The 24245-nt window shown below is 37.0% G+C and overlaps 1 protein-coding gene across 4 annotated transcripts in view; it reads left to right on the top strand.

Moving 5' to 3' along the window:
* Nucleotides 1-24245, top strand: part of CHRM3 (cholinergic receptor muscarinic 3) — a 268432-nt gene that overhangs the window by 136869 nt on the left and 107318 nt on the right. For 2 of the 4 annotated variants that reach the window (XM_058019730.1, XM_058019731.1), the window contains exon 3: nt 4660-4764. The exons of 1 other annotated variant lie outside the window; for it this stretch is intronic. In XM_058019730.1, coding sequence (XP_057875713.1) covers nt 4660-4764 — 105 coding nt within the window. Of the gene's footprint in view, nt 1-4659; nt 4765-24245 lie in introns of those variants that run through there. One more of the 4 variants, XM_058019732.1, reaches the window with a different exon arrangement.

Consider the following 24245-nt stretch of genomic DNA (forward strand, 5'->3'; position numbering starts at 1 on the left):
AACAATCAAAGAGAGAGTCTAGTCACCTTGCAAATTTTAAAAAGTTTTTGGGGTTATATGCCAGCCGTGTAGAATATATAAGTAATAGAGCAGTTATGTTGAAGTATTCTTCTAGTGTATCTCTCCTGATGTTTTCCTTTTTCCTAGCTGCTTATTCTACTGATTATTCAGACACTTTAGTGCACTTCTGAGATGCTTTGTATGTGAACTGAACTGAGTTGAACACCTTTATGATGAGCAGTCCTAACTGAGTATTTCCATAATAGGCACTTAGCTTTGTCAATAAGGCACTGATGTCACTATTCTAGAGTGAAACAAATGTGATGTGTCTAGATTGAACAATTTTTGAGCTATGAGACTACCAAACTAAAATCATATCTGAAATGTTTGGATTTTGTTTTACTGTACTCCTCAGAACTTCAAACTAAAATAAAGGCTTCTAGTTCTTCAACAGCTGGAAGAGTTGGCTAAGACAGTACTGTGAATTGATGTTTCTTCATCAATAACATTGTCCTAAATCATGTTGTTAATCACTAGTTTTTACCTCTGTTAAACTGAATGAAAGCATAAAATGATTAGTTTTAGCCATCCTGAAAAAATATAGGTAGAACAAGTTGGATGAATTTGTGATATTGAATTTGCGCCTACAAAAAAATTCTGTTATAACCTAAAAGTTGCATGTTTTTCTGTCATATCACTGAGGAGGCACTTTTCAAGTGTACAAATATTGCAGTTGCGATCTTTTACCATTTGTCTTTGATATTGTCTTGGTCCAGAATGATCCTAAACTCTGTGTAATGAGATCCACTGAAAAAAGTTCAAGGCAGAGATGTTTCTTCCATCTTGCAGACTTTTTATGTCTGAAGCTTAAGAATCAAAATTTATTCTGCTCTTTAAAGTCCATTGGAAACAGAAACTGCCTCTTTTCTGACTTTTTTTTTGGCATCAGGATCATATTCATTATTATTCATATTCCTTCAACTATTAAAATGCTTTTTATCTATTTAGGTACCTCTGTAGGTGTATTTGAGCTTGAAAAAAAAAAAAGTGATGTGTAAAAGTGTTGATTTTTAATAGGTTTTTTCAGCAAGAACATAAAAATATGTAACAAGCTCAAATTTTTGAGATCTTTTTTTGTCCTCACAACAAAGCAAAAATTGAACATAATTCATTTAAAAGATTGCAACATGTGAGATCTCTTTATCTCTCTTGATACACACTCATGTGAAATACTTACCTTATTATGTATAAAGTTTTACCAGTCTGTGAATTTTATTTTTCATAGAGAGGAACCTACTTGGTGAAACATGGGAACTAATTTTCTAAGTGAAGAGTCAATGCATGAAAATTTGTCTTCTCAAGTAAACAGGACAGAAATTACTGTATCCATAGTTTTGCTTTTAAAAAAAAAAAAGTACTTCTCTTATTTAGGGGCCTTTCTGACATTCTAGTCAGAAAAAAGTGAGACTTTATCAAAGTGAAATTTTATCAAAGATAAATTAAAAGGTAAAGGCAGCACACGGAGTCTCTTCTTGTTTTAAGTAGGGATCCACATGAATATAGGAAAGGAATTGTACAAGTCATAAAATGTGATTTTCAGTTCTGTACCTGGAACACCGGGTGCCTGCGTGTCCTGACCACAGTTTGGGGTTTTTTTGGTATTGAAATAACAGCTGTATTTGTGATGCCACAAATTTCAGTGCTCTCCTCTTCAGAGTGTGCCCATGTATGCAGAGCTTAACACAAATTCCTTTGCACTGCTGCCTCCCAGACCACATCCAAGCTAAAGCCCTGCTCACACTTTCGTGGCAGAGTTTGGGTGCCAATGCCTAGAAGCACCCCTCAAATTGAATTTTCTAGCACAGACATAGTACATGGAATTAGAGGTAGCTGATGGTGGTTTCAATAAGTCCAGGGTTCGTGCTGATATCTAGCATGGGGCTTTGTTGACGGGATTGTTTAACTGGAGCTTGATGCTCTCTACAAGCTGGATTGTCAATGGGCCTTGGTCGCTGTTCCACCAAGAGCAGAGTGTATTCCCTTTGTAGCTGAATATACAAACAGCACGAGCTAACGTGAGACCACTTAGTTTATTGTAAATTAAGGCAATGAATTCCAAAGCTCTGAGTCACAGCCTGCATTATTAGGAGGGTAAAAATGGAATCTTGGTAGTAATGGCATAAAACTAAAATTATTGGGATGGATTTTTTAAAACTGAAAATGGCTTGAGAAGCTAATTTAATAACAAATTATTTTTTTCTAACTAAAAGCATAATAAATTGATAAGAGGGGAATTATCAAAATTCAAATTTTAATTTCTTAACTTAATTTCCTCAACTAAAAGGAGGCTCAGCTAACTAAAAAAGGCTTCTCTTTTCAATTGTTTTGCAGTCTTAAAAGTTTGCAAGTTATTTAAAACTGACTTTCATCATGTAGCAGTTTAAGTTATTTTTCTGCATTGATAGTGTAAATAAGAAGTTTTTTTCAATATTTATACTTTGTGAATTAAAAAAAAATGGATCAATTAATTTTTAAACATTCAAGATTTTTTCAAGAGCAATTCACATTGTTGTTTCACATTGTTGACACTGTGAACATTCCACTAACGACCTCTAGGGACCTCAATTAAACAAAATTTGGTATGTGCCGTGTAAATTGTAGTTATACTTCATGAATGAATCATTACAGCTGCATTGCTGGAATGAAGAATTGAAATCATAACTGCTGTCTTGAGAAGTCTGGAACCTTCCTTCCTGACCCAAAGGATCGAGCTTTAGCACCGAGGGCTCCGTGAGATTCTTGCAGAGCTTTACAGAGTGCAAACCCTCTCAGGTGGGAGGGGGTTGATGATGAGCATGATCTCCCTGGCTGCTCTTTGCCTCTCTGTTTGAGATTTTGCCTTCTTTGCCACGTGACCCTCGGTGCAGACACGCTTCCTTGCGCTGTGCTCCCTGTGCGTGGTCAGCCTGGGAGCAGTGGTGGGAACAGAGCATTTTAGTGGTGTAATGGCTAGGCCAACAAATGCCTAGGGAAAGAAATGTTTCAGGAAGTGTATCTGGAGTGATAGTCTCTCATCTAAACATCGATCCTGGGCTGAGAGGATCGATGAAAGGGTTGCCACACAGACATGTCCAGCTAGGAATTGCTTTGCACACCTTTTAAGACAAACGATGGAAGTTCTGGACATATTTAATCTGGTTTGTTTCCTTTCTGTTCATTCATTCAAATACTGCCCCTCTTGTGTTCATTTGGTTTAAGGGGGTGTTCAGATTGGCTTCCACTCCAACTCATTGCACTTCTTGGTAGCGCAGGGTTAGTGGAGGGAACAGCTTTCTTCCAGGAGAGTGTTTTACCAGGGGAGGGGGAGACCTTCATGGTTAAAGGCAATCAGAGCTGTGTTACAAGTGCTGGGCTGGCATGCAGCAATGTACAAGGGTGGTAAATGTGTGTTTTTTTCCCTTTGGAAAAGTAACTGGAATATAGTCTCAGATTTGTTAGTACCCTCACCCTTGCTGTTGAGTTTTAGTGGTGGTTTTGGGTTTTTTTCCTGAGAAACTGAACATGCAGCGTAGCAAATATATTCCCTCTCTGGTCTGTTGCCTCCTTTTTATAACACCTGGGAGTAAAATCCCTTGGCATTCTGGTAAGAGACACTAAGAAACTGTGAAACATCTTTATTGGATTCACTCTTAAGTTATTCAAAGGGGTCTGGAAGCCTTAGATTGCAATGGCATGCAGTAAATGGGATAATAATGGCACATGGTTCTACTTGGCCCTAATTTTATGTAATGAAATGGTGGTCAGCCAGTCTTTCTCCTCTGCTTCTGAATTCAGAAATTTACAACTTCTGCAGAGGAAAATGTTTTATTTAGGTTTTAATTATTAGTATTTTTGCTTATTCTGTTACATTTTTTACATGAAAAATTATATTCCAGACCAACTTTCTAAAGTGGTTAGCTTGAAAGGTTGCATAATTTGGGGAAGAAAAGGAGACCCCAGTTCTTAACGCTACCTTTGGGGTGACCTGCTCCTTGGTCTGAATAGGCTCATCATTCCTCTCTGCTGGAGGTGTCCAGTTTCAGACACGAGCTACACAAGTTTGCTTGCTGCTGCAGCCTTAAAATAATAAGCTGCTTAGGAAAGTGGTGGATCCCCTAGAACTGATCATTTTAAGATTCAGCTGGACAGTTTGCTGTGTTATCTTATCAAGATTGTGCTTTTGCCAAGGGAGGTCCAACCTCGTAGTCTATGATTCTATGACTGTTCATACTATACTGGAGAAGCTGTTGTCTTTACTCCAGTTTGGTCACCAGGTTTGAAAAACAAAGTAATCTGAAAATATTGTGATCATACATAGCCCTTTGGAGATAAGAGTGAACATCCCAAAGGCCTTTCAGTACCATGTTATTACCACTGCTTTGCATCTCTCTGTGATAAATTCGTGCTTGAGTTGTTCTATTTCCAAATAGGTCTCTCAGTTTGTGAAGGAAAAAAAAAAAAAAAAAGAAAACAACAAACAGTATTATTTGGCAATAAAAAATATTAAAAACTTTTGTCTTGTCTTCCTCCAAATTAGGCCTTTTAGCTTATATGGCTGTGCTTTCCCCATGTTTCTGTAATCTGTTTTAATAATTGTTTCATATTTTGCTTTGTTCACAGCCTACATGCTGACACAGTACCAGTTTTGTTTCCAAAAGAGGAGCTCACAGAATTACAGTGTCTGATCCAGCTAGCTGCTCTGATGATCCTCACTGGACCATGTAGGTAAAATTCAATAAACCCTATTTATATCCTCACTATATCTGTAAAAGTATTCAGCATATTGGAAAACATCTGGGTTTTGGCAACAGTGCTCACATTGTGGAGTTGAGGTCTTTTGGAATTTATGGACTCCTATAACATTACGACCCTGCAACTTTTTGATGAGTTTTATTGTCAACAGAAGCACAGAAATAGACTGTCATTTGTCACAATGTGTTTGGTCTTCTTGCTACATCTGTTTTAAGTACTTGCAGGTGCTGACAACAGGTGATACCCATCATTCCTGTAGGGTAATGTAGTAGCAGCTGCAGTGGTGAAAATTTCAGCTTAGGCAGAAAACCCAGCAGAGAAATTGAATGAATTTTGGAGCAGCTAGTAAACCTTGAGCTTCTTGTTGCCACAGCCACACAGCTACCAGAATAAGAGCGAGCCAGGTAAGAGCTAGGCTGAACAGGTTTACATGCATGAATAATTCAGTTTTGCTATAGAAGAGCTGTTAATCCAATGGTTTGTATTCAATTTCTTTAAAAAGTGTATTTTTCCTTTTTGTTTTGATATGCTAGTTGCATTTAATTTCAACAAGTCACCTCCCTCTGAGCTAGCAGATCTAGGCAAAGGACTAAATTGTTCTGATTAAATTGCCAGCATTTATTGTCTCTTGACTGCTTTCTCCCTTGTATGCTATGCTGTTTTATGTCTCAATTGCAGTGGCACTTAAAATAATTCACATGAATGGGTAAGCTACAGAGTTTATGCCTACATTCTAATTTGTGTTTCTTTAACATTCCTTACACTGTAAAAGCTCTACCTTGGTTTGCATTTCTAATTTTATGGAATTAGCTGTAAACTTGGGCGTGTAGCAGTGGTTTAGACAGCCTGTATTTGCACATGCTGGCACAGTCTCTGCACATAACAAACAGCTCTCCTCACATTCTCTTTTGGAATTGTGACATTGAAAGTTTATTGTGATTGTTTCTGGAGCATCTCGAGATTTCAGTCACTCAGTTCTGTCTGGAGAAGGTTTCTAAGTCATCTCAGTAAAGCATCTTCACAATGTACTGGCTGAATTTTTTATGGCTTCAGTTTTAACAACAGGTGCCTCAGATGAATCTTGTAACAATGTTTATACCTGTTTTTTTATCCTGAAATTATGACAAGGTATATTGCATGCTGTTACATACACAGCTGCCTTTCATGTTGTATCGAGCATTCCAGATTTAATCAGATGTTTTTCAGGTATTTTGCAAAAAGTGAAAGGTTGTGGTTTGGGATTCCTTCTTTCTTTCCTTTTATTTTCGTAGGATAGCAGTATTTTTATAATAAATACTGAGAACATATTTTTCTGGTTTAGCGGCTAAAATTAAATTGAAGTGATCGTAATTCATAAATGTCTTGATATCCCTAGAATAGAAAAAAGGTTAATATTTTCTGTTTTGGGAATCCAAAATCTTTCCCAGTTGTAACTGGGTAAGGAAGGGTAAGGAAGCAATCCCAAAGGACATTAGCTATGCTGGAGAGGATATCAAGTCTGAGGAGAATGAGAGAATATCTTTTCTTTTTAGGTGTCAGTGGCATAACTGTTCCATTGCAGAAAATTTTATAATTGATGCAAAATTTCAGGATACCTGAAAGAAACTGGAACCGTGCTCAGTTTAGTCAGAAAGGAAAGTAATAGAGGGTATCTACGCTCATATAGTTAGCTTCTGTACATTTTGTTATTGTCCACATCTCCCTTCCTGTATGGACATGTTATATTTATCACTTAGACTCTGATGTGACCATGTGAAAACACTGAGCTATAAAAGAAGGGTAAAAGCACCAAGCCACATAATCCATTTTCAGAAAAGCCAGGGATTGATATCTATTGTTTGGGTTTTTTGTTGATAATAAATTAATGGTAACAAAGCCATTAATGCTTTTAATAAATCTAATGGTTTGCTTTAGATTTACACTGTGCCATTTTACCTCTTAAGGGATCATATCTAAAAAGAAATAATAAAATAATGGTCTTTATTACCCACAAGTGTGCAGAGCAGTAAACAGAATTTGTCAGTTGTGCGGAACATGTTACATTCATCAAGAGTAACAGCATTATCTTGCTTAGCACAGATACATTAGCTAGACTGGGCTGCCAGAATCTTAAAATCTCACCTCAAATGCAAGGATAATGGACACTCTGATGTGCATTTGTCATGTAATGCAGGTAGTACTTGTGCTTGAGTAGCTTTTAGCAGAGCACAGATGTTTGCAAAGGTTGTGGTACATCTTGGATCTCTAAAACCAAGTGCAATTTCTAACACAATTGGTGTAACTTCCAAGAGTGAACTGGATAGAGTCTGATCTAAGAAGAGCAGGGTCTGGGGAAGGGGAACCAAACACCCAAAGTGCACAGTTCTCATCCAAGGGCATTTCCAAAGGAGTCTTTCCTCAGGTGACACAGCCTGATCCAGCAGCACTGCCTGCATAAGGCTTGTCCAACTAAAAGGGCAGGTCTTCTCCAAACAATGATGGAAACATGAATTCTGTTTGGGGTGGTTTTTGTTTTAGATTGAGAAGTTAAACAAAGAGAGAGCATATGTTTCCATGAGAGTAGGGAAAAAGAGAGAGTCCCATTGTGTCACCCTCCTAATAGAACAAACCATCCTGGCCTGAGCCACAGGACTGGTTGCTCTTATCTTTATGTTTACCCTTAAAAAGTTTGTACAGTAGTATATGGAGAAAGATTATTTTAAAAAACCCAATTTTTAAAATGTCACCAATAGGTAAGGCTTTATAAAGGAAAGGCCTTGAACCATAGCTCCAGCCCGTTGCTTAGGCTAAGTAGAGGGAAGCCATGAGCTAGTGACTCAGCTGGAATAGGAGTACAGAGAGATGGGCTCAGCTGGGATAGGAGGAGTGAGAGGTGTGCTATGTGACTGCTGCATGTCCACATCATGGTGTATGGTGCCTGGCTCACTTGGGCTTGTGCCTTCAAACTGTGTGAACTGATAACCTACTAACTTTTTCAAAAGGCCAGGTTTTTGGCAATAAAAAGTACTCCTTTGCACCTGCCTGGGGTCTCTGCATCACTCATTACCACAACAGTAAAAATTAATTCATATATGTTCATAAATTTGATTGTAAATGTTTTAATGGATTTAAATATCTGCCTGAAACTTTTTGATATTGATAAAATCTACCAACTCAATCAGGAATTGGCACCAGAGCACTGAAGTCTGTTTTGCAAAGTGATTGAAAAGAAACATTTGCTTCTATATATTACCCCTTGAAAAATTATTCAAACTCTTAATCCAAGACTAATGAAAACGTGTATTTTAATTTATTTGTCCAGTTATTTATTTATCCACTTTGGTAGTAGGTTAGAGCAGAAGAGTAGTTTGACAAAGCACATGCAATCTGTGGCTGGCTGTCATGCAATCATGCTGTAAGCAATTGAAGGGTTTAATTGTCTTTTCCCTTTGAAGTGACTAAAAGTGATGTTATTTCAGGAGAAGCATCACAGCTTAGACTGTTGTATGTCTGTGCTGGTGTGTTAAGCTAGCAGTTCATCCATGAGGGTAAGGTACTATTGTGCTTTATAAAGATGAACTATGGCCAAGATTAATTTTCTAGAGACAATTTCCTCTTTGTTTCTAGTTATTTCACCTACCTGATGCAGTAGCTATTGATGGTGGGGAGAGCACATAGACTGAGACTCTGTTTATTCATTCATAGCTGCTTGTTTATGTGTAAATAGATAACTTTATTACTTGGGGGATAAAAGGTGACACAAACTAGGCATTTGTAATTTTCCTCCTGCCCTTTTTAATACAATTAAATTTTTAAGGATTTTTTATTTAAATGAAAGATGGAAATATTTATGTGTTTAAAATTAAGTATACAAAATATAATTTTTCCCAGCTGAAACTTTCTCTAGGGTATAGTATAAACAATTATTCTTTCATTATGTGCATTAAAAACTCAAGTGAAGTGACTATGTCTGAGTTCCGTTCCCTCTGAAAAAAACATAACTTTTATCAACAAAGATCTTTCAATAACTTTTTTTTAAGGGAAGACTATTAGTTGGCAGAATTACAAATTTTTATTTCCTCTGGCATTTAAGAAAGATCTCAGTTTTTTTTTGTGATGCACTTCACCAGACAGATCATATTTAACTTGTGAAGACTGAGTAGCTTGTAGCTGTAGGTGGTATGTGAAATACAAACTTCAGGAAGAGCATGATTTCCATAACCACTTCAAAGGAAATACATTATAAATAAAGTACATTTCTCTGGGGGCATACAAAACCATTCTGTTTATAATTTAAATTACATTAGGCTAAATAAAATAGTACAGCAAAACCCCCAAGAGAAAAATACTTCATTTAAGTTTGAACATTACATTACTTGCATTAATTGGAAGTATTTTATTCTCTCTCTAATAGTTTATTTTTCATTGACTATATATAATTAAAAGTATTGTCATTGCAACAGGAGCAATTGTTTCCCATCTTGTGTTCCAAGCCCCTGTGTTCAGTAGCTCATTTTAGTTTTATTTGCCTGCCTTCCTTCATTTCTCAGTGCTTTATTAGGGGTGACTAACACTCTGAGAATCAGGCTGTGATAGAAGATTACCACTGCTGTGTCACAAATGTTCAGCTTTATCAAAACCCTACTGGAACTGAGTCTCTCAGCTCAGCCTGAGGTTTTGTATCAAAACAGTGGAGGTGGTGAAGCTTTCTTCTGTAGGAATATTTTAGAGTCTGCTCATCCAGACTGTGCTGCTTGCTCTTTCCAGGGTGCTTGCATGGGTAACAGTTGAGCAGGGACTGCAACACAAGCCACAGAATCCATTAGTCTCCCTACTCCATAAAGATAACTTGCAGGCAAGGGAGAGCCTGATAGGATATGAAGATAATATGTCTTCTAGGAGAGGAAACTATTGGAAAAGCTTAGTGAGCTATCTAATTGTAGGAGTGATTTATTCTGCCTTCCTTTTTCACCCCGTGATGAGACTTTACAGGCAGAACCAAACCAGGCTGTCATTCCTGAGGGTAAGGAGGGCAGTAAATCTGCACTGCCAAGCTCTCTAATATCGACAGCTTTGCAGTATGGGTTTCTGTAGAGATAGTCTAAGCACATATAAGCTTACAGGAGCTGAAGCAGGTTGTATAATCAAAGCAGGCCAGTCCCATAATCGACACTTACTTCCACTTCCAAGTCAACTTTAAAAAAGCCGTTAACTTCAAATTAATCCCTACTTAAGTTTAAAAAGTGCTTTTTGTTTCATATCACTTAACTTCAAGTTATTAGAACTATTTTTATGTAGGAAAATAAATGTTTACAGCTAGATATTAAGACTATTGAAATATCTAAAAAGAGGCCATGCAAATATTTCCCCCTAATATATATATATATGTATATTTTTTAAAAGCTTTTAAAAAGCAGTAGTAATTGAAACTAATGCTGGATTGAATAAAAACTTTGTTGACCTGAGACTTTCAAGTAGGCTAGCTAAACCTCAAGGAAAAAAGATATACATAATATCTAAAAAAAAGTAGTTTATAATATAAAATATAAAATATCTAAGCTTAGACATGTTTTCTGTTGATGCAGAACTTAAGTTTTATGAAAAAAATAAAGAGACTTTGTCACAAAAATCTAAACAAAAAAATTCTTCCATAAATTTCTAAGCTTTTTCATTAACATTTAAATAAGATTACAGTTTTGTTTTATATACGAAGGAAATATTTCTTTTTCCTTTCTGCTTTACAGAATTTTTTCCCTCCAATACTATTTGTTTGCAATTCAAAAGTAGCTTTTCTTCCTACAGTAAATGGTTGCCAGGTGGTTAAACAATACAGATAATGAACCCCAATGAAATACCAAAGTTACTGTACTGGGGAAAATGGGAGTTTTTCTGTATTATTTTTTAACTTTCTCCAAAATTGGGCATTCTCGTGGAGGACAAGCTGGATATGGCCCAGCATGTGCTCTTGCATCCCAGAGAGCCAGCCATATCCTGGGGTGCTTTCAGAGCAACGTGGCCAGCAGGGCAAGGAAGGGGATTTCGCTCCTCTCCTCCACTCTGGTGAAACCCCACCTGGAGTGTTCTATTCAGCTGTGCTGACCTCAGTACAGCGAAAAACCTGAAAATAATCAGGGCTGGAGTTCCTTTTCTGTGTGGAAAAGCTGAGAGAGTTGGGTTCGTTCAGCATGGAGAAAAACTCCAGGGAGACTTTATTGCAGCTTTTCATTATTTGTAAGGGACCTACAAGAAAGATGGTGATGGACTTTTTATCAGGGCCTTGAGACAGGACAAGGGTTAATGGTTTTAAACTGAAAGTGGGTAGATTCAGAATCAATATAAGGATGATTTTTTTTTCTTTTTTTTTATGATGAGGGTAGTGAAACACTGGAACACATCTCTAGAAGTCAGTCATCAAGACCAGACTGGATGAGACTTTCAGCAACCTGATCAGTCTGAAGGTGTGTGTGCTGATTTCAGGGGTTGTTGGATTAGATGACTTTTAAAGGTCCCTTTCAGCACATTATTCTATGATTCTATGAAAGATATTAAAAAATAATTTTTATTTGGCAATTAACCTCACTGTACTTTTTTTTTCCATTTCTTATCTCCTATCCCTTTTGACCAACTTTACAGTAAACAGATAATAATTTTATGTTTTAACAAATGTATTTTTTTATTATTTTAGTAAGTTTAAGATGCATTTATTATGCACATATCACCACATATTTTGTTCAGTTCCCTAGTTGGGATGGTTTGCGGTAGGCTGAATAAAAAGGTAGTTCCTCATTAAAAATTGGAAACTTTTGTGCAACAGGGTCCATATTTCTGTAGGTATATGTATGTTTGAATCTCCAATAAACTCAACAGATTGAGATGGTTAGGGCCATACTCTAAGGGCTGATTGCTTAACAATAAAAAAGAAACAAAAGTCCTTGGAGAAGTTCAGGTTGACAGCAAACACTGAAGACATGGTGTGGGAGGGCAGCAGTCCTTTTGTCCCTTCTCCCAGCTCTCATTGCATTCCCCTTGCATTGCCTGCCCCCCCTCCAGACCAACAGTGCACAAGGTGACAGTCAAGTTCCTTGTAAACCTTCGTGTGCAAGCACCTAGGGATGAACTTACAGTCATTATCACAGTGATATAACCTTAGGATTTCACGGAAATATTTATACTGTTGTCATAGAGCTACATAGCCAAAGCAGTGAGGAGCTGTGGAATTCCTTTAATGAGGAACTTTGAAGTGAGGACTTTTTTGGAATTTGCAAATTTGTTCACTTCACTAGTTGAGCGCTTAATTATGCAGTCTGACTTCATATGCACTGCCACCCAACCACCAACCTATGCTTTGAACGACAGCAAGGCAGTGGATGGACTGTTAGAAAATTTATTCCAAATACAAGTCATAGGCAAACAAAGTTGTAAGTCCACTGAATCTGTTGTTTCGCCGTAATTTAAAGTCAGCTTTCAAATGGAAAATTAATGTGGAATGGAAAATATTTTAATTCCAAAATGTTCAAAAGTTTCAGAACAAAATATTTTCAATCTTCTGTATGTATGGCAACACCTTGCCAGTCTGTTTTTCTAGTTACATTTTTCTGAATGACTGCTTTCACCTCATATTTGTGCTTTTCATATTGCCTCTCATGATTTTATAGCACTGTCCTGAAATATACCCTCAAATCATACTCTTTTTTTTTTTATGCTTTTGAACACTGTGGTGAGCAATTGAAGATGAAATACTGCAGCATTAAAGTCAGAAATACTTCAGGGTGCATTAAGTAACCTAAATGTGTAAAGATGCAATGTAAAACATACTACACTTGTATAGAGGCTAGCCATCTCTCTGTTGTTTTCTTTTTTATCCTATGAGTTTTTTGGGGAATGCATTGTGTGTGATGTGTTAGTGGCTGATATCAAGATATAAATATTAGCAGATATCACATTGGAGGTGTCAGTCCAGCTACAGTCAATAATCAATGTTGCTTTGAAGCACAGAATGCAGGAAGGAAGGAAATGGTCCAGACAAAGAGGCTGCCTTTATACTATTTCTCTTGGATTTTTCAAGCTTTTTTCCATTGTAGACACCATTATAAAATTGAGATCTGTAGTCCCTTCCTGGGCACAGTGTATCATTTGTGCATGAAAGCTAGCAAGGTTCACAGGTGACTCTAGCAAGATGGTCACTGCTGATCTGCCTTGTGCTGGGGGAATTACAAAGCTTATGCTTTCATACCAGTGCATATCTTCTGAAAAAATACCTGAATGACATTGGACCCTCTTGCAGAAATGATCATACCCTAAGGTAAAGTGACTCTCAACATCTGTCTCTATACTGATTTAAAGTTAACTTAATACAATTGTTTGCATAGGAAAAAAAAATATTCTATATGTTCAAAATGTTTTAAAATATCTTTTTAGTGAAGATTTTGAATAGGGGGCTGTGACTGAAGCTCATTGTTTGGGAGCAAATTAAGCAGGTACACTGACTTAGACATGCACTGGTACACTGTGCATGAGCGAAGACTTACACTGTCATTCACTGTAACTACTTTGTTGGAGAGCTTTGAAAGACTTACCCTAGTGATTGATAGAGGAAATTAATAGTGTGCCTCTACATTTATTTTAGTTGTGAATATTCCATACCTTGTATTAATTTATATTAACAGGTTGACTGTGTTAACAGACTGACACTAAGGAGCAGAACTTAGGAATGGTTGTGTTCTAGGTGTAAAATAGTTGATGTGTGATGATTCTTGAATTTGAAACCTTTCTCAAAATTATTTAAATTATTAATGTAATTAATTAAAAGAGTTGTTGTTGTTGCTTTGATGCTTATCTTATTTGATTCATTTCAAGTGAAGTGAAAAGTATTTTCAAGAACAGCACATCAAATTTGTGTTGCCACACAGTGGCCAGGAATATGCCCAAGACAAGATTTTGCAGGACTTGGGAAAGATCAGTAGAGAATTTCTTCAATGGAGAGCAGGGTCTTCTGTGGCAAGGGAGCAAGAACTCAGACTTGGTAACCCAAATACGATTTGCTTTTACTTGTAAATGGCAGTCTGCCAAAGCATTTTCAAGATTTGTTTCAATTTTTTTCTGTGCACACTTTTTAGCATTTGCCTCATAGTTCAAGCTCCTTTTCACTGAGGGTGTCAGAGCACAGAACATCCCAGGGAAGTTGTGGAGTGTCCCCTCTGGAGACATTCAAAACTAACCTGGATGCATTCCTGTCTAACCTCCTCTGGATGACCCTGCCATGGTGGTGGCATGGGACTAGATGGTCTCCAGAGATCCCTTTCAACCCTCACACTTCTGTGGTTCTGTGATTCTTTCCACTGCTCTGTGACTTCTACATCATTCTTCTGATGTCCAGGGTCTCTTGCATGTTTTTGTGGACCATTCCCTTTGCAATCTCTGGGTGACAGAGCTGCAGTCAAACACAGCTTGCAAGTGGGAACTTCTCAGCCTGCTCTCTGATTTTGAGGTGCACTTTAGGCACCGCTGCTGTACCACTTAATCTGAGGTTCTTGCAGCCCAAGTGGGATTGTGCAAAGGGATTTCAACAGCTGGAGGCTTGAGAGGGCTGATAAACATGTCATTGGCTGGCATTTACCAGCTTGAACAACTTGTTAAACAAAGCTTGAGAAGCAACTTTTTAACACAAAATTTGTCAGCAACATTTGTAATAATATGCATCTTCAAAAGCATTGAGCCAGATCTTTACGCTGTGTTGCTTTGAATAATATAAAAAGTGTGTACTCTTCCCTTTTGAAATAATAGCAGACATTACATGGTTAATAAGAGCTAGGTGTACTGGAAGGACCCAGAGGAAAGAAGCAAAAGGTATTTCATGTGGGAGCACCAAGACTGGCTGTGATGTACTATATTGTTTTACTTCTCTCTTGACAGAAAATATGTTGCATTGTATACCAAAGTATTCCATACAGCTTCTTGGGGAGAGGATATAGACTCTCAAGTTTGTGATTTTGTTTGTGTAAGCCAATGCCTCTTTGATGAACTGCAGTTTTATTTTCCTCCCATGCATGCACTCCTAGGATTCTTTTTTTCCAAAGAGCAGCCAAGGTTGTCCAGTCATTATTACCCATTTTCTTTAGGCTTCTTTCTTTCGGGTGCTATTTGGATTACATGCCTAGACCCAAGTCAGGATTAAGAAAGATTTAAAGTACTGATAATTTAATTTTCTTATTACTCTTTTTATTTAATTGGGAAAAAATCAAAAACCTGAGAGCTAAGAATCCACAATTCCCACTTTTTCTCTTGCCAAGATATTGTACGTATTCACAGGTTCTATTAGCACTTTTTCAGTTCTTTGTAATTGCTGAAGAAGCCTATGGGACAAACTGTACCAAGTGTCTACCAAAATTTATGAGGTTGTATAATGCATTATTTGTCATTAAATGCTTAAATTAGATCCCTAATGCAAACATGAACAATTGCTGATGCTTGTAATATGTATCAACAGTTTTAGCTCTAAAAATTTCAGCTTAAGCTGTAGTAGCCACTGTCATTAATTTCCTAAGACTTTTTCTCAGTAGGCACAGTGATACATAGGGATTTGTAAGAGGTGGTCAACAGTTATTTTGATATTTGCTGAGGTTTCTTCCTCTTTATAAAGATAGTTTTAAATTTTATTTCAATGTTTTCAGTGTGTCTGATGAGCGTTTTGCAGTTTAAAGAAATTAAAAGAGGACATCTTAAACTGAGAAGAAATGCTTGTGTTTCTTTGGGCCCTGATTCCACTAATGCTGCCCATGGAATAGAACAATTCTATAGAAGAGGGTCTGTTATGCTAAAATAAAAATCAAAGAAATAAAGCTGCTGACCTTCAAGACAGGGAGGTGGGGAGCCATCTGTAAAAGAGAAATGTATTTAGAAAAATGATTTCAAGTTGTTAGGATTCATTTCTAAGGAGGGAAGAAAAGGAGAAAAGATGTTATATTTAACAACACTTAGAGGAGATAGGATTTCACCTTTTTAAAGTCCTATGGAGGACCCCTATATGCTAAGCTACACGGAATTTAATCTACCTTTGAAAGATGAAAGGTTGAGATGAGCCAGCCAGAATTTGAGCCTCAGCTCTCAGGGAGCCCAGGTTTTGTTGCATTAGTGATTAGATCTCAAAGCTACTTCCTATGGCTAAAAATCCCTCCAAATCATTGCTTTAAAGTCTTGTGTGCAAACTGAATGTATCCCCATGAGGCAGTCAGGAGCTTCCATTATTTCAGTATAGGGAACTAGAAGATCAAGAATCAGGTATTTGAGAAAAACACAAACTACTTTTGATTGGTTTCTTCTTTCTCAATCCTCTTTCATTTAGGGCAATTTTCACATGAACAAATAATACATTTTTTTGGATTTACTTTTTAGATCAGTTTGTGCCATAAAGATCCCAAAATGTAAGGAAGTATATTTCTTTTATATCAGGTGTACAAAGTTCCCTGAAGATTAATCAAAAGGGATTCCTTTCTTTACCTATTTATGTAAACATGCACTTTTTACATTTGCTTTCATAACTGAAAACTGTGGAATTCTGATGTTCCATTTTTTTATGGGGCTTGGATACGCATATGATAATGGAAATACAGAAAAGCAGGTGACTCTTCTTGGTCTGTTATTAACTTAATGATTTAAAAAAGCTGGACTTTGTATTTAGATTTGTAGTAATAGTATCATATAAACCTTACATGAATGAAAACATACTTTTTCTTTAAATGTATGTTTCAATGGAATAGCACATATTTTAATATCTTGTTTTCATAATCAAAAAATGATTTTTAAAATTGAAGCTAATCAGAGATATCAAATTTTTTGTCAGTATTTTTTATTTTAAATTTCTATTTATTTTTTCATTCTGAAAGCATCTTAGGGAAGTTAAGTTTTCAACAAGAATTTTTTTTTTGAGAGAAACTATATGCTTTTGATAGTTTCCTGACCCAGAATATCAAACTCAGTTTTGAGTGAGGATTAGGTCAGTGAGGAGAAGCGCGTGATTTCTGAGGTTTGTGCTAGTGGGAGGGACATGAACCCAGGATTTTTCTGCCCCATTTACAGAGAGCCAAAAAGCAGCGGCAACAGTATTGCACTGGGAAAAGCTGTGCATTATTTCATTTCCCACCCCTGTGCAGCCACATGAAAAGTGGGCTGGTGAGGATAGTCCACTGTATCTATTTTTCATCAGAAAGAAAACCCAAGCCAAATCAATCTTTTTATATGTGCAAACACATCTCTTGGAAGAGCATGTGCATCTTGGCCAGCAGTGACTGAATGGGCTCATGTGTGTCTCTCACAAATGTACTAGATCAAGGAAGCAGAATGTTTCTATGATACTGCTACTCTCAAAAAGCAGAACATTTCTATGATACTGCTAATCTCAAAACAGCACAGGAGACTTTAATCTGCAACTTCTGGTAGTGGCTGGATAGGAAGCATGGATAGACTGTTGGAGACTGCCAGCTCCGATGGGATCTTGGTAGCAAGGACTTGAGAACATCATTGTCTGCCCACAAACACAGCACTCTCATATTTATTCACAGGTGCATATTCTGTCTGTTGCTATGCTTAGCCCTCTCCAGAGGGCTGTAACAAGTGGGCTGGAGTGGGTATGGTCTAAGCTTCAGTATGATTTTAGAGACGGTTAAAGAATTAACACAGATCGGCATTGCGAGGAAAAAAATTCTACAAAATCAACATGCTGTGTGCGTGTTCTGTTCAAAGCGTGACATAGAGCAAGCTGACAAGTAACACAAGGGCTAAGGTTGCTGTAGCACAAAAATTGCACAGAAGTACAGCTGTTTAATGTCACTATGATTTCATGATTCTGTTTTAATAGTTGAAAAGTGAATTCTAGCGTAATGGTCTCCAAAGGCCACTAGAAAAATATGCAGTAATGATACTGTATCCAGGGTTCTTCCCAAAGTCTACAGCCAGGATTGGTCATTCTAAATGTAGGATTTCTTTTTTATTTTATAGACTATTTTCTGTTATAAAGACTGAAACTGTAAAACAGTAGAACATAACTCAAACCTCTTAATCCAGAGTTTTTTAGAAACTTTTTAAAATTTGGACCAAAACACACTCTCTTATCTAGTAAGCAATAGGATTTGGAAACACAAACCACCTCTTGCTTTACACAAGACATAGTGATTGTTTCCTAGATGTTGTTCTCCATCTCTGTTAATGCTGTCCTCCCCACAGCAGTATTGTTATATCTTTTGGATGCAGATTGATTAGTTACCACACACACAAAGAAACACACATGGTATTGTGTTCCATTGTGGAAGGTGTTACCTGAAGCAGTCACACTGATAAGTACAATAAAAAGTGTTGAGGCAAGACTGTCCTTTGTTTCTGTGGGAATTCATTCCTCATGTTCCGGCTGATTTCTAGGAAAATTTACTCTAATTTCCATGTAACCAGTGTCTCCATAGAAATTTTCTATTTTCCCAACAAAGTAAAGTCACATGTTTGTAAAAAGCCCAAGTTCCCAGAGGACAACTTGAAATATTACTCCCAGATGGATCAGCCTGAACAGTGCATTGCCAAAATATAATCACATTTAGGGACCTGCCCACTAAGTGATACTGCCATTAGTGTTTGTGACATTTTTGTTGTGCAGATGAAAATATTAATCAGTATTCTTGTCACAATTACATGCCATGAAACAGTGAAATCCTATTTTTATTTTGTGTGACGTTTTCCCAGTAAATTGCTTTCCTTCAAAAACAAAGCTTCTGCCATACTCTTTGTCACCTCCTAGTCAGTCTGAACAGGGACAAGTAAATTTGTCACAGTGGAAGCTTTGGAAGTGTTTCAGGAAAATGGTAAGCAAATAGATTTCTCTCACTGAGGTCATTTGCTGCTCATAAGCATTCAGGAGGGACAAACTTTGAATGAAGAAGAAAATTGCTCGATTTTCACGCATGGAGAGGGGTCAGAAACCTCCACTCTACTCAATATTTCTTAAATGTCTAGGAAAAATCGCTGATATACTATAAATGATGTTGCCATTCATTTAGCCATTAGAAGCCCATGTTCCACTAGATTTTTAACCTTCGATGAGATGAAGATAGATAATATTTGTAAAAAACAAGTTATTAAACAAGGGATATTTTCAATGCATGTCAGTTCTGTTCTGTTGGAGCAAGGTCACCTTTTAAATAAGAAAAATGCTAATTCTAGCTTCACATCCCTTGAGAATGAAAACAGTATCTAAAAAGTGCCGGTGTGAGCCATTTTCAGACTTTCCTCATAGACCAAAGTTTCTGCACATATATAATGTGCCAGATCCTCCTAACTGGCAGGGTTTTGAGACCATGACCTTAATTTTTCTCCAAAAAATTTCAGATGAGGGCAGAAGATAAAGTTTTAAGACTGTATTGTTATGTCCATGTAAAGCACAGCTCTTCCTGTTACTCTAGAGAAAAACAGTCAGCCTTTCAAAGTTGTAGCATTTTAGCACTTCTTAACTCTTCTATTCCTGTTCCTAATTTTTTTCTTTTATCACATTAATGCAGACATGCTTAATGAATTATCATGTGCTCACTACAAATCCCTCTCAAATTTTCATTTGAGAATCTCACTCATCTCACTGTTTCTGCATACTGCTGTGAGCAATCTTGATATCCTGGTGTGGCCCATCTTTTCAGCCTTATTTTTCATCTTTTCAGTTCTGTCAGCTGCAGAGAAATACAGTTAATTAAATCATTGTTCTCTTATTCCCAAGCAAAGTCCCAGCTTTATTTCTTTAAATCTCATATGCAGTAACATATCCTAATTTGTATTGTCTGTGTGAGATGAGGTCAAAAAAGTAAAAATAGCAGATGGGATTTAGAAAAATCTGAAAGACATTTTGGGATTTTTTTTGTCATTAGATTGAGATACCTGTAATACTCTAAACATTGTTTTTCTAATGTTCTAATGCATGTGACTGTGAAGATGTGTGCCTCTGACTTTTTTCTTGCAGACTCTTTTTCTTTATAATTTGGAAAGTCAGATTCTGTATTTTTGGAAAGCTATTTGGAAAGTCAGATTCTGTATTTTTCTGTGCATCCAGAACTATTCCAGGAACAAGAGAACATTTTCCAAAAGACCATATCTCTATTTAACCACAGTTTAAACTAGTTACACCAGTGTTTAGATTAGCTGATCACACATACTTTTATTTCCAAATTAATTTCCTGCGTGATTTGAATCTGATTTAGATAACAATTAAATGATGTTTGCAGACCTTCTGTTTCATGACTAGGACTTTTTTTTCCCCTAAATAATACATTATGCCAGCATGGAATCAAAGTGCTGAGCCAAGGACTATCCAGAGTTGTACTGACTTTGGATGAGTATGAAAGAATGTGGGGAACTGTCTTGCTTTCTCCTTATGTGGCATAAGCAGGTGCTGAAAGGATCAATGATCTCATACTATGGAAAATGTTATCTCTTCCTGATTTTGCAGAAATTAAGAAAACTGGATCATAAATTCTGGATTTGGTGCATATTTTACTCCAGAAACAAAACAAAACAAAACAAAAAACAAACCTCACAAAGGGTTGGCTTCCTCCTCAAAGGCAGAACCTGTTATTCCATCCACTTTTTGTCTCTTAGCAGTGAGCATTTACATTTCTTCTTGGGTCCCATGAACATGATTGCCTTGGAGTCTCCTTTCTGTCACCAACCTCTACAGGAATTTGGTGCTTTAATACCTTTGAGGGTCTATACTGAAATATAGCAGTGAGGAAAACTTTAGTGGGAGCTAGGTCTCCATGTGGTGGGCTGCTGGGACAGTTAGTATAAACAGGCAAGTATGAATAAGTCCTTGGTTTAAAATGGCAGTGATGTATGCTATGAGGGTAAAAAAAAAAAAAGGTTCACTTCTCTTCCATATCCTTTTGATTTTTTGGACTATCTCTTTGGTTTGCTGCCAGTCACTATTTAATTTTTCCTCATGCCTGTCTTTCACTGCTTTTATTGTAATTTGTTAGTCAACAGCATTTTCAAATTTGAATGGCAATAGCCATCAGTGGGAAAGAATGGGAAGAAATAATATGGGACAGCATAGATGTCTGTTGGTGGCAGGAGCAGATTTATTTTATAGGCCAAATTCCAATACAAAGCTTGGTTTGTGATGCTTCTGCTTGGGATTTCATATGAAAGCATAATTACTTTGGTTAGATCTATTCTGAGATTTTTGGAGTAATTGTATCTTATATATGTAACTCAAAAGATGTCTTTAGATCTAGTCTACAAAGCCATTGAGGAAATTCAATGACACCTTGCTGCAAACTGGAGTTAGTATAGTTTGCAGATATCTAGGGGGTTTTTGCCAGAGTGAAAAAGGCCCAGTTTGATACCTACTAGTCTTAACCAGCACAGCATATTTTCTATTCCTTATTAATAGTTCTTTTGTGCAGGTGACTGTTCAGTTCTCTGTAGTAAAGTTCTATTTCCTGTTGAATTCTTATGCAGAGAAAGAAAGAAAGAGTTATAAATGTTTTGGTGTTTATTATTTTCCTTAAAATCCATAAAATAGGTAAAAGTTACACTAATCAGTAACATTTCATAAGAGTAAACTGTGAATTTTTATCTGTAAAGAAACTGGCAAAACTGGCTTCTGTTATCATTTTACTGCGTTCTGCCTCTGAATACTTTTTTGGTGTCTTTCATTGAAGGAAGAGTAATTCTCCCCTTTTGCCACATGCAAACATCTCAAGAAGGACATCAAATCCTGCAGCACTGTAAAGCCTGGAGGGAGGAAGAGTAAGGGGCAGCATCTATCGGTACTGCAGAGCTACAGAGTGCTTGCATTTTCAAGGGCTTCTTTGAATCTCTGGTACTTAGTATTGATTTTAGCCTTTTCCTAGCAGAGTTCGTGTAATCAGTAATTCCCTGTGGTGCTCTTTTTATGAAGCTCCTTGGAGGAATGAAAGCAATTGTTAGATACTTGGTGGCAGCACTGGAAGCAAGTGGCTGCCCTCTCAGTAAATAGTAGCTATTACTTTTTGATGATTACAGTTAGCATTGTTTAGTGAATAAACTGAAAGAATTGTAGGAATGAGTGCAACTTGTTTGTTGAGATGACCGTACACCTAAAAACAATAGGCTACAGGTGTTCCTGACTTTTAGAGACATCATAATGAGAACTATAAAATAACTGAAGCTCGTAAGGTTTTTCTTCTAAAAGAAAGTAAGTCTCTATACTTGTAATATTGGACTGTGGTGCTGTCTTAGAGAGAAATCTTTCCAAAGGGATAATAACAAGGTTGGGCTGTCATCCTAGCAAAGAGCAAAAAAGAAAAATTTTAGTCTGATAGAAATTCCAGTCTCTTATATAGGGTAAAAAATCACAAACAATCGAATTTTGCCCATATCATCGACATTACTCAGTTTTACAGCTCACAAATACCTTTATTGCTTTTTGCACTGTATATTGCAGAGAAATCTTCAGCATGCATCTATGTCTACAGTGATAGTATGAAAGTACCATGTACAAAAGGTGTGAGTAGAGGTCAGTTTGCTAAAACCAAACATCAGGAAATCCTTAGGTCTCATTGTTTAGAGATTAGTTGGTTCAATTTTGCTAAACTTCTTGGTCTATGCCATTGGTACTTAAAAGTAAGGAGAACCAGAGCATTTAAAAATAATTATATAGAATCAAAGAATTTTTTAGGTTGGAAAAGGCTTTTAAGATCATCAAGTCCAACCATTAACCTTGTATTTTCAAGTCCACAACATTATAAGACATAATATGTTGATATTAAATGCAAAAGCTGTTTTAAAAAAATCTGCAAATTAAGTTCTGATAAAATGAAACTGTGATGCAACACTAGCAGTTTAGGGATATTTTGTCTTATGTGTATTTCATCTCAAAAGTAAATTTAAAATTTTAGTTACTAATTTTTCCTTCTCAGCTTTCAGCTAGCAAGGTGAAAAGAACACAGTGGCATCGTGAAATATCCTGCAAAATGTATATTGTTCTGTTTTCAAAAGAGGCCATGGGGTATTTTTCCACCAGACTGTGATGAACTGATGGCTATAGCTACAGTGTAATCACTCGAGATAATGTGCCTCACATAAACACCTCACAGCTCCCTTAGAATTGCTGGGTCTGGGATAATTAGTGTTCAGTTCAAGTTAGCAGCCCACATCCATATCTAGCCAACTTCCCAGGCAGGCTGTGCCGTCAGGGTGTTAACTGACCTTGGGCCTCACGTCACTGCAGGCATCATTAACCTTCAGAGCATCTTGCTAAAGCCTCTATGCCCATGGAACTGTTAAAGATTCCAGAGTTCCAGTTGAGCGGGGAATGTGAAATGGACCATCAGCAACAGTCTTTGCATCAATTTTAGGTAGCTTGCGCACTCACCATCACACCAATGGATTTTTAATCTAATGGAATCAGACAGGTTAGACATTAGAACTGAAAATGATAATAAAATATTTCTGCTTTTCTTCTTTAATATCAAACTTTATAGCTATGCTTAAAGGTAGGTGCAAGATGAATAAACATCCCTTAAGAGTCTTTAGTATGGTAATACATTGGATTCCTTTGAATTTAAATCAGGGTGCTCTGCAAACCCTACTAACATTGGCCACGTTAGATTTTGAATTATGCCAATTAGTCTGCGATGCCTCAATGCATGGGAGTATTTTCAGGCATCTCTTAGGCTGTCTTTGGCACTGAAAAACCAAGACCAGGGAATGTACTAAAACTTTATGTTCATTTTTCATAGAATACATCTACATTCTGAGCACACCCAGAATGCATTTTTATTTAGGGTCTTCAACCTTGAGCTACAAAAGACTACGTGGTAGTCTCTGTACAGAAAGTCTGAGTTGTTTCAGCAGGAAGCCCAGACTGAATAAAATATGGCTGTTCTGGAGTTTTCAAGCTTCAGAGGTTAGATTCTTCCAGCTAATCAGCTGAGCAGCAATGGCAGGCATGCTTTGCCCACTGACACAATTCAGAACTGTGTTGTAGCAGGAAGTTGCTCTGTGGTCTTACACACTTTCAGACACATTTCTTTTTCTGCTTTTTGATCTCTATGTGCATGCTGGTTGCTTTTCTCTCTGGCTCGTGAGGTCTGCAGTTTGGTACCTGTTTGGAGTGCACAAGTTGCAACTTTATATCATCCCTTAGTGCCCTTTGGAAGCAGCTCTGCCTTTGTGATAAATGCAGTTTTTACAACAGTCAAATGGGCAAATGCTTTGTGAATTCCCCTCATAATCTCATTATACAAGCTAAGGAGAATTTCATAATAAAATATGTGCTGACCTTGGCTTCAGCATAAAGGACAGCTCCTGCATGGGCCTTCTCAAATTAGAAGAGGATCTATATGGGATTTATTTGGCCTTTTGTTTTTATTCTTTGAGATATTTGGAGGTTTTTAAAGAATTCTCAAACACACTTACCTCTAGATTCACATTTTTCAAATGTGTCATCAAGACAGCCTAACTTCTGC

This window comes from Melospiza georgiana, chromosome 3 (genome assembly GCF_028018845.1).
Source record: "Melospiza georgiana isolate bMelGeo1 chromosome 3, bMelGeo1.pri, whole genome shotgun sequence".
NCBI classification, from domain to species: Eukaryota; Metazoa; Chordata; class Aves; order Passeriformes; family Passerellidae; genus Melospiza; species Melospiza georgiana.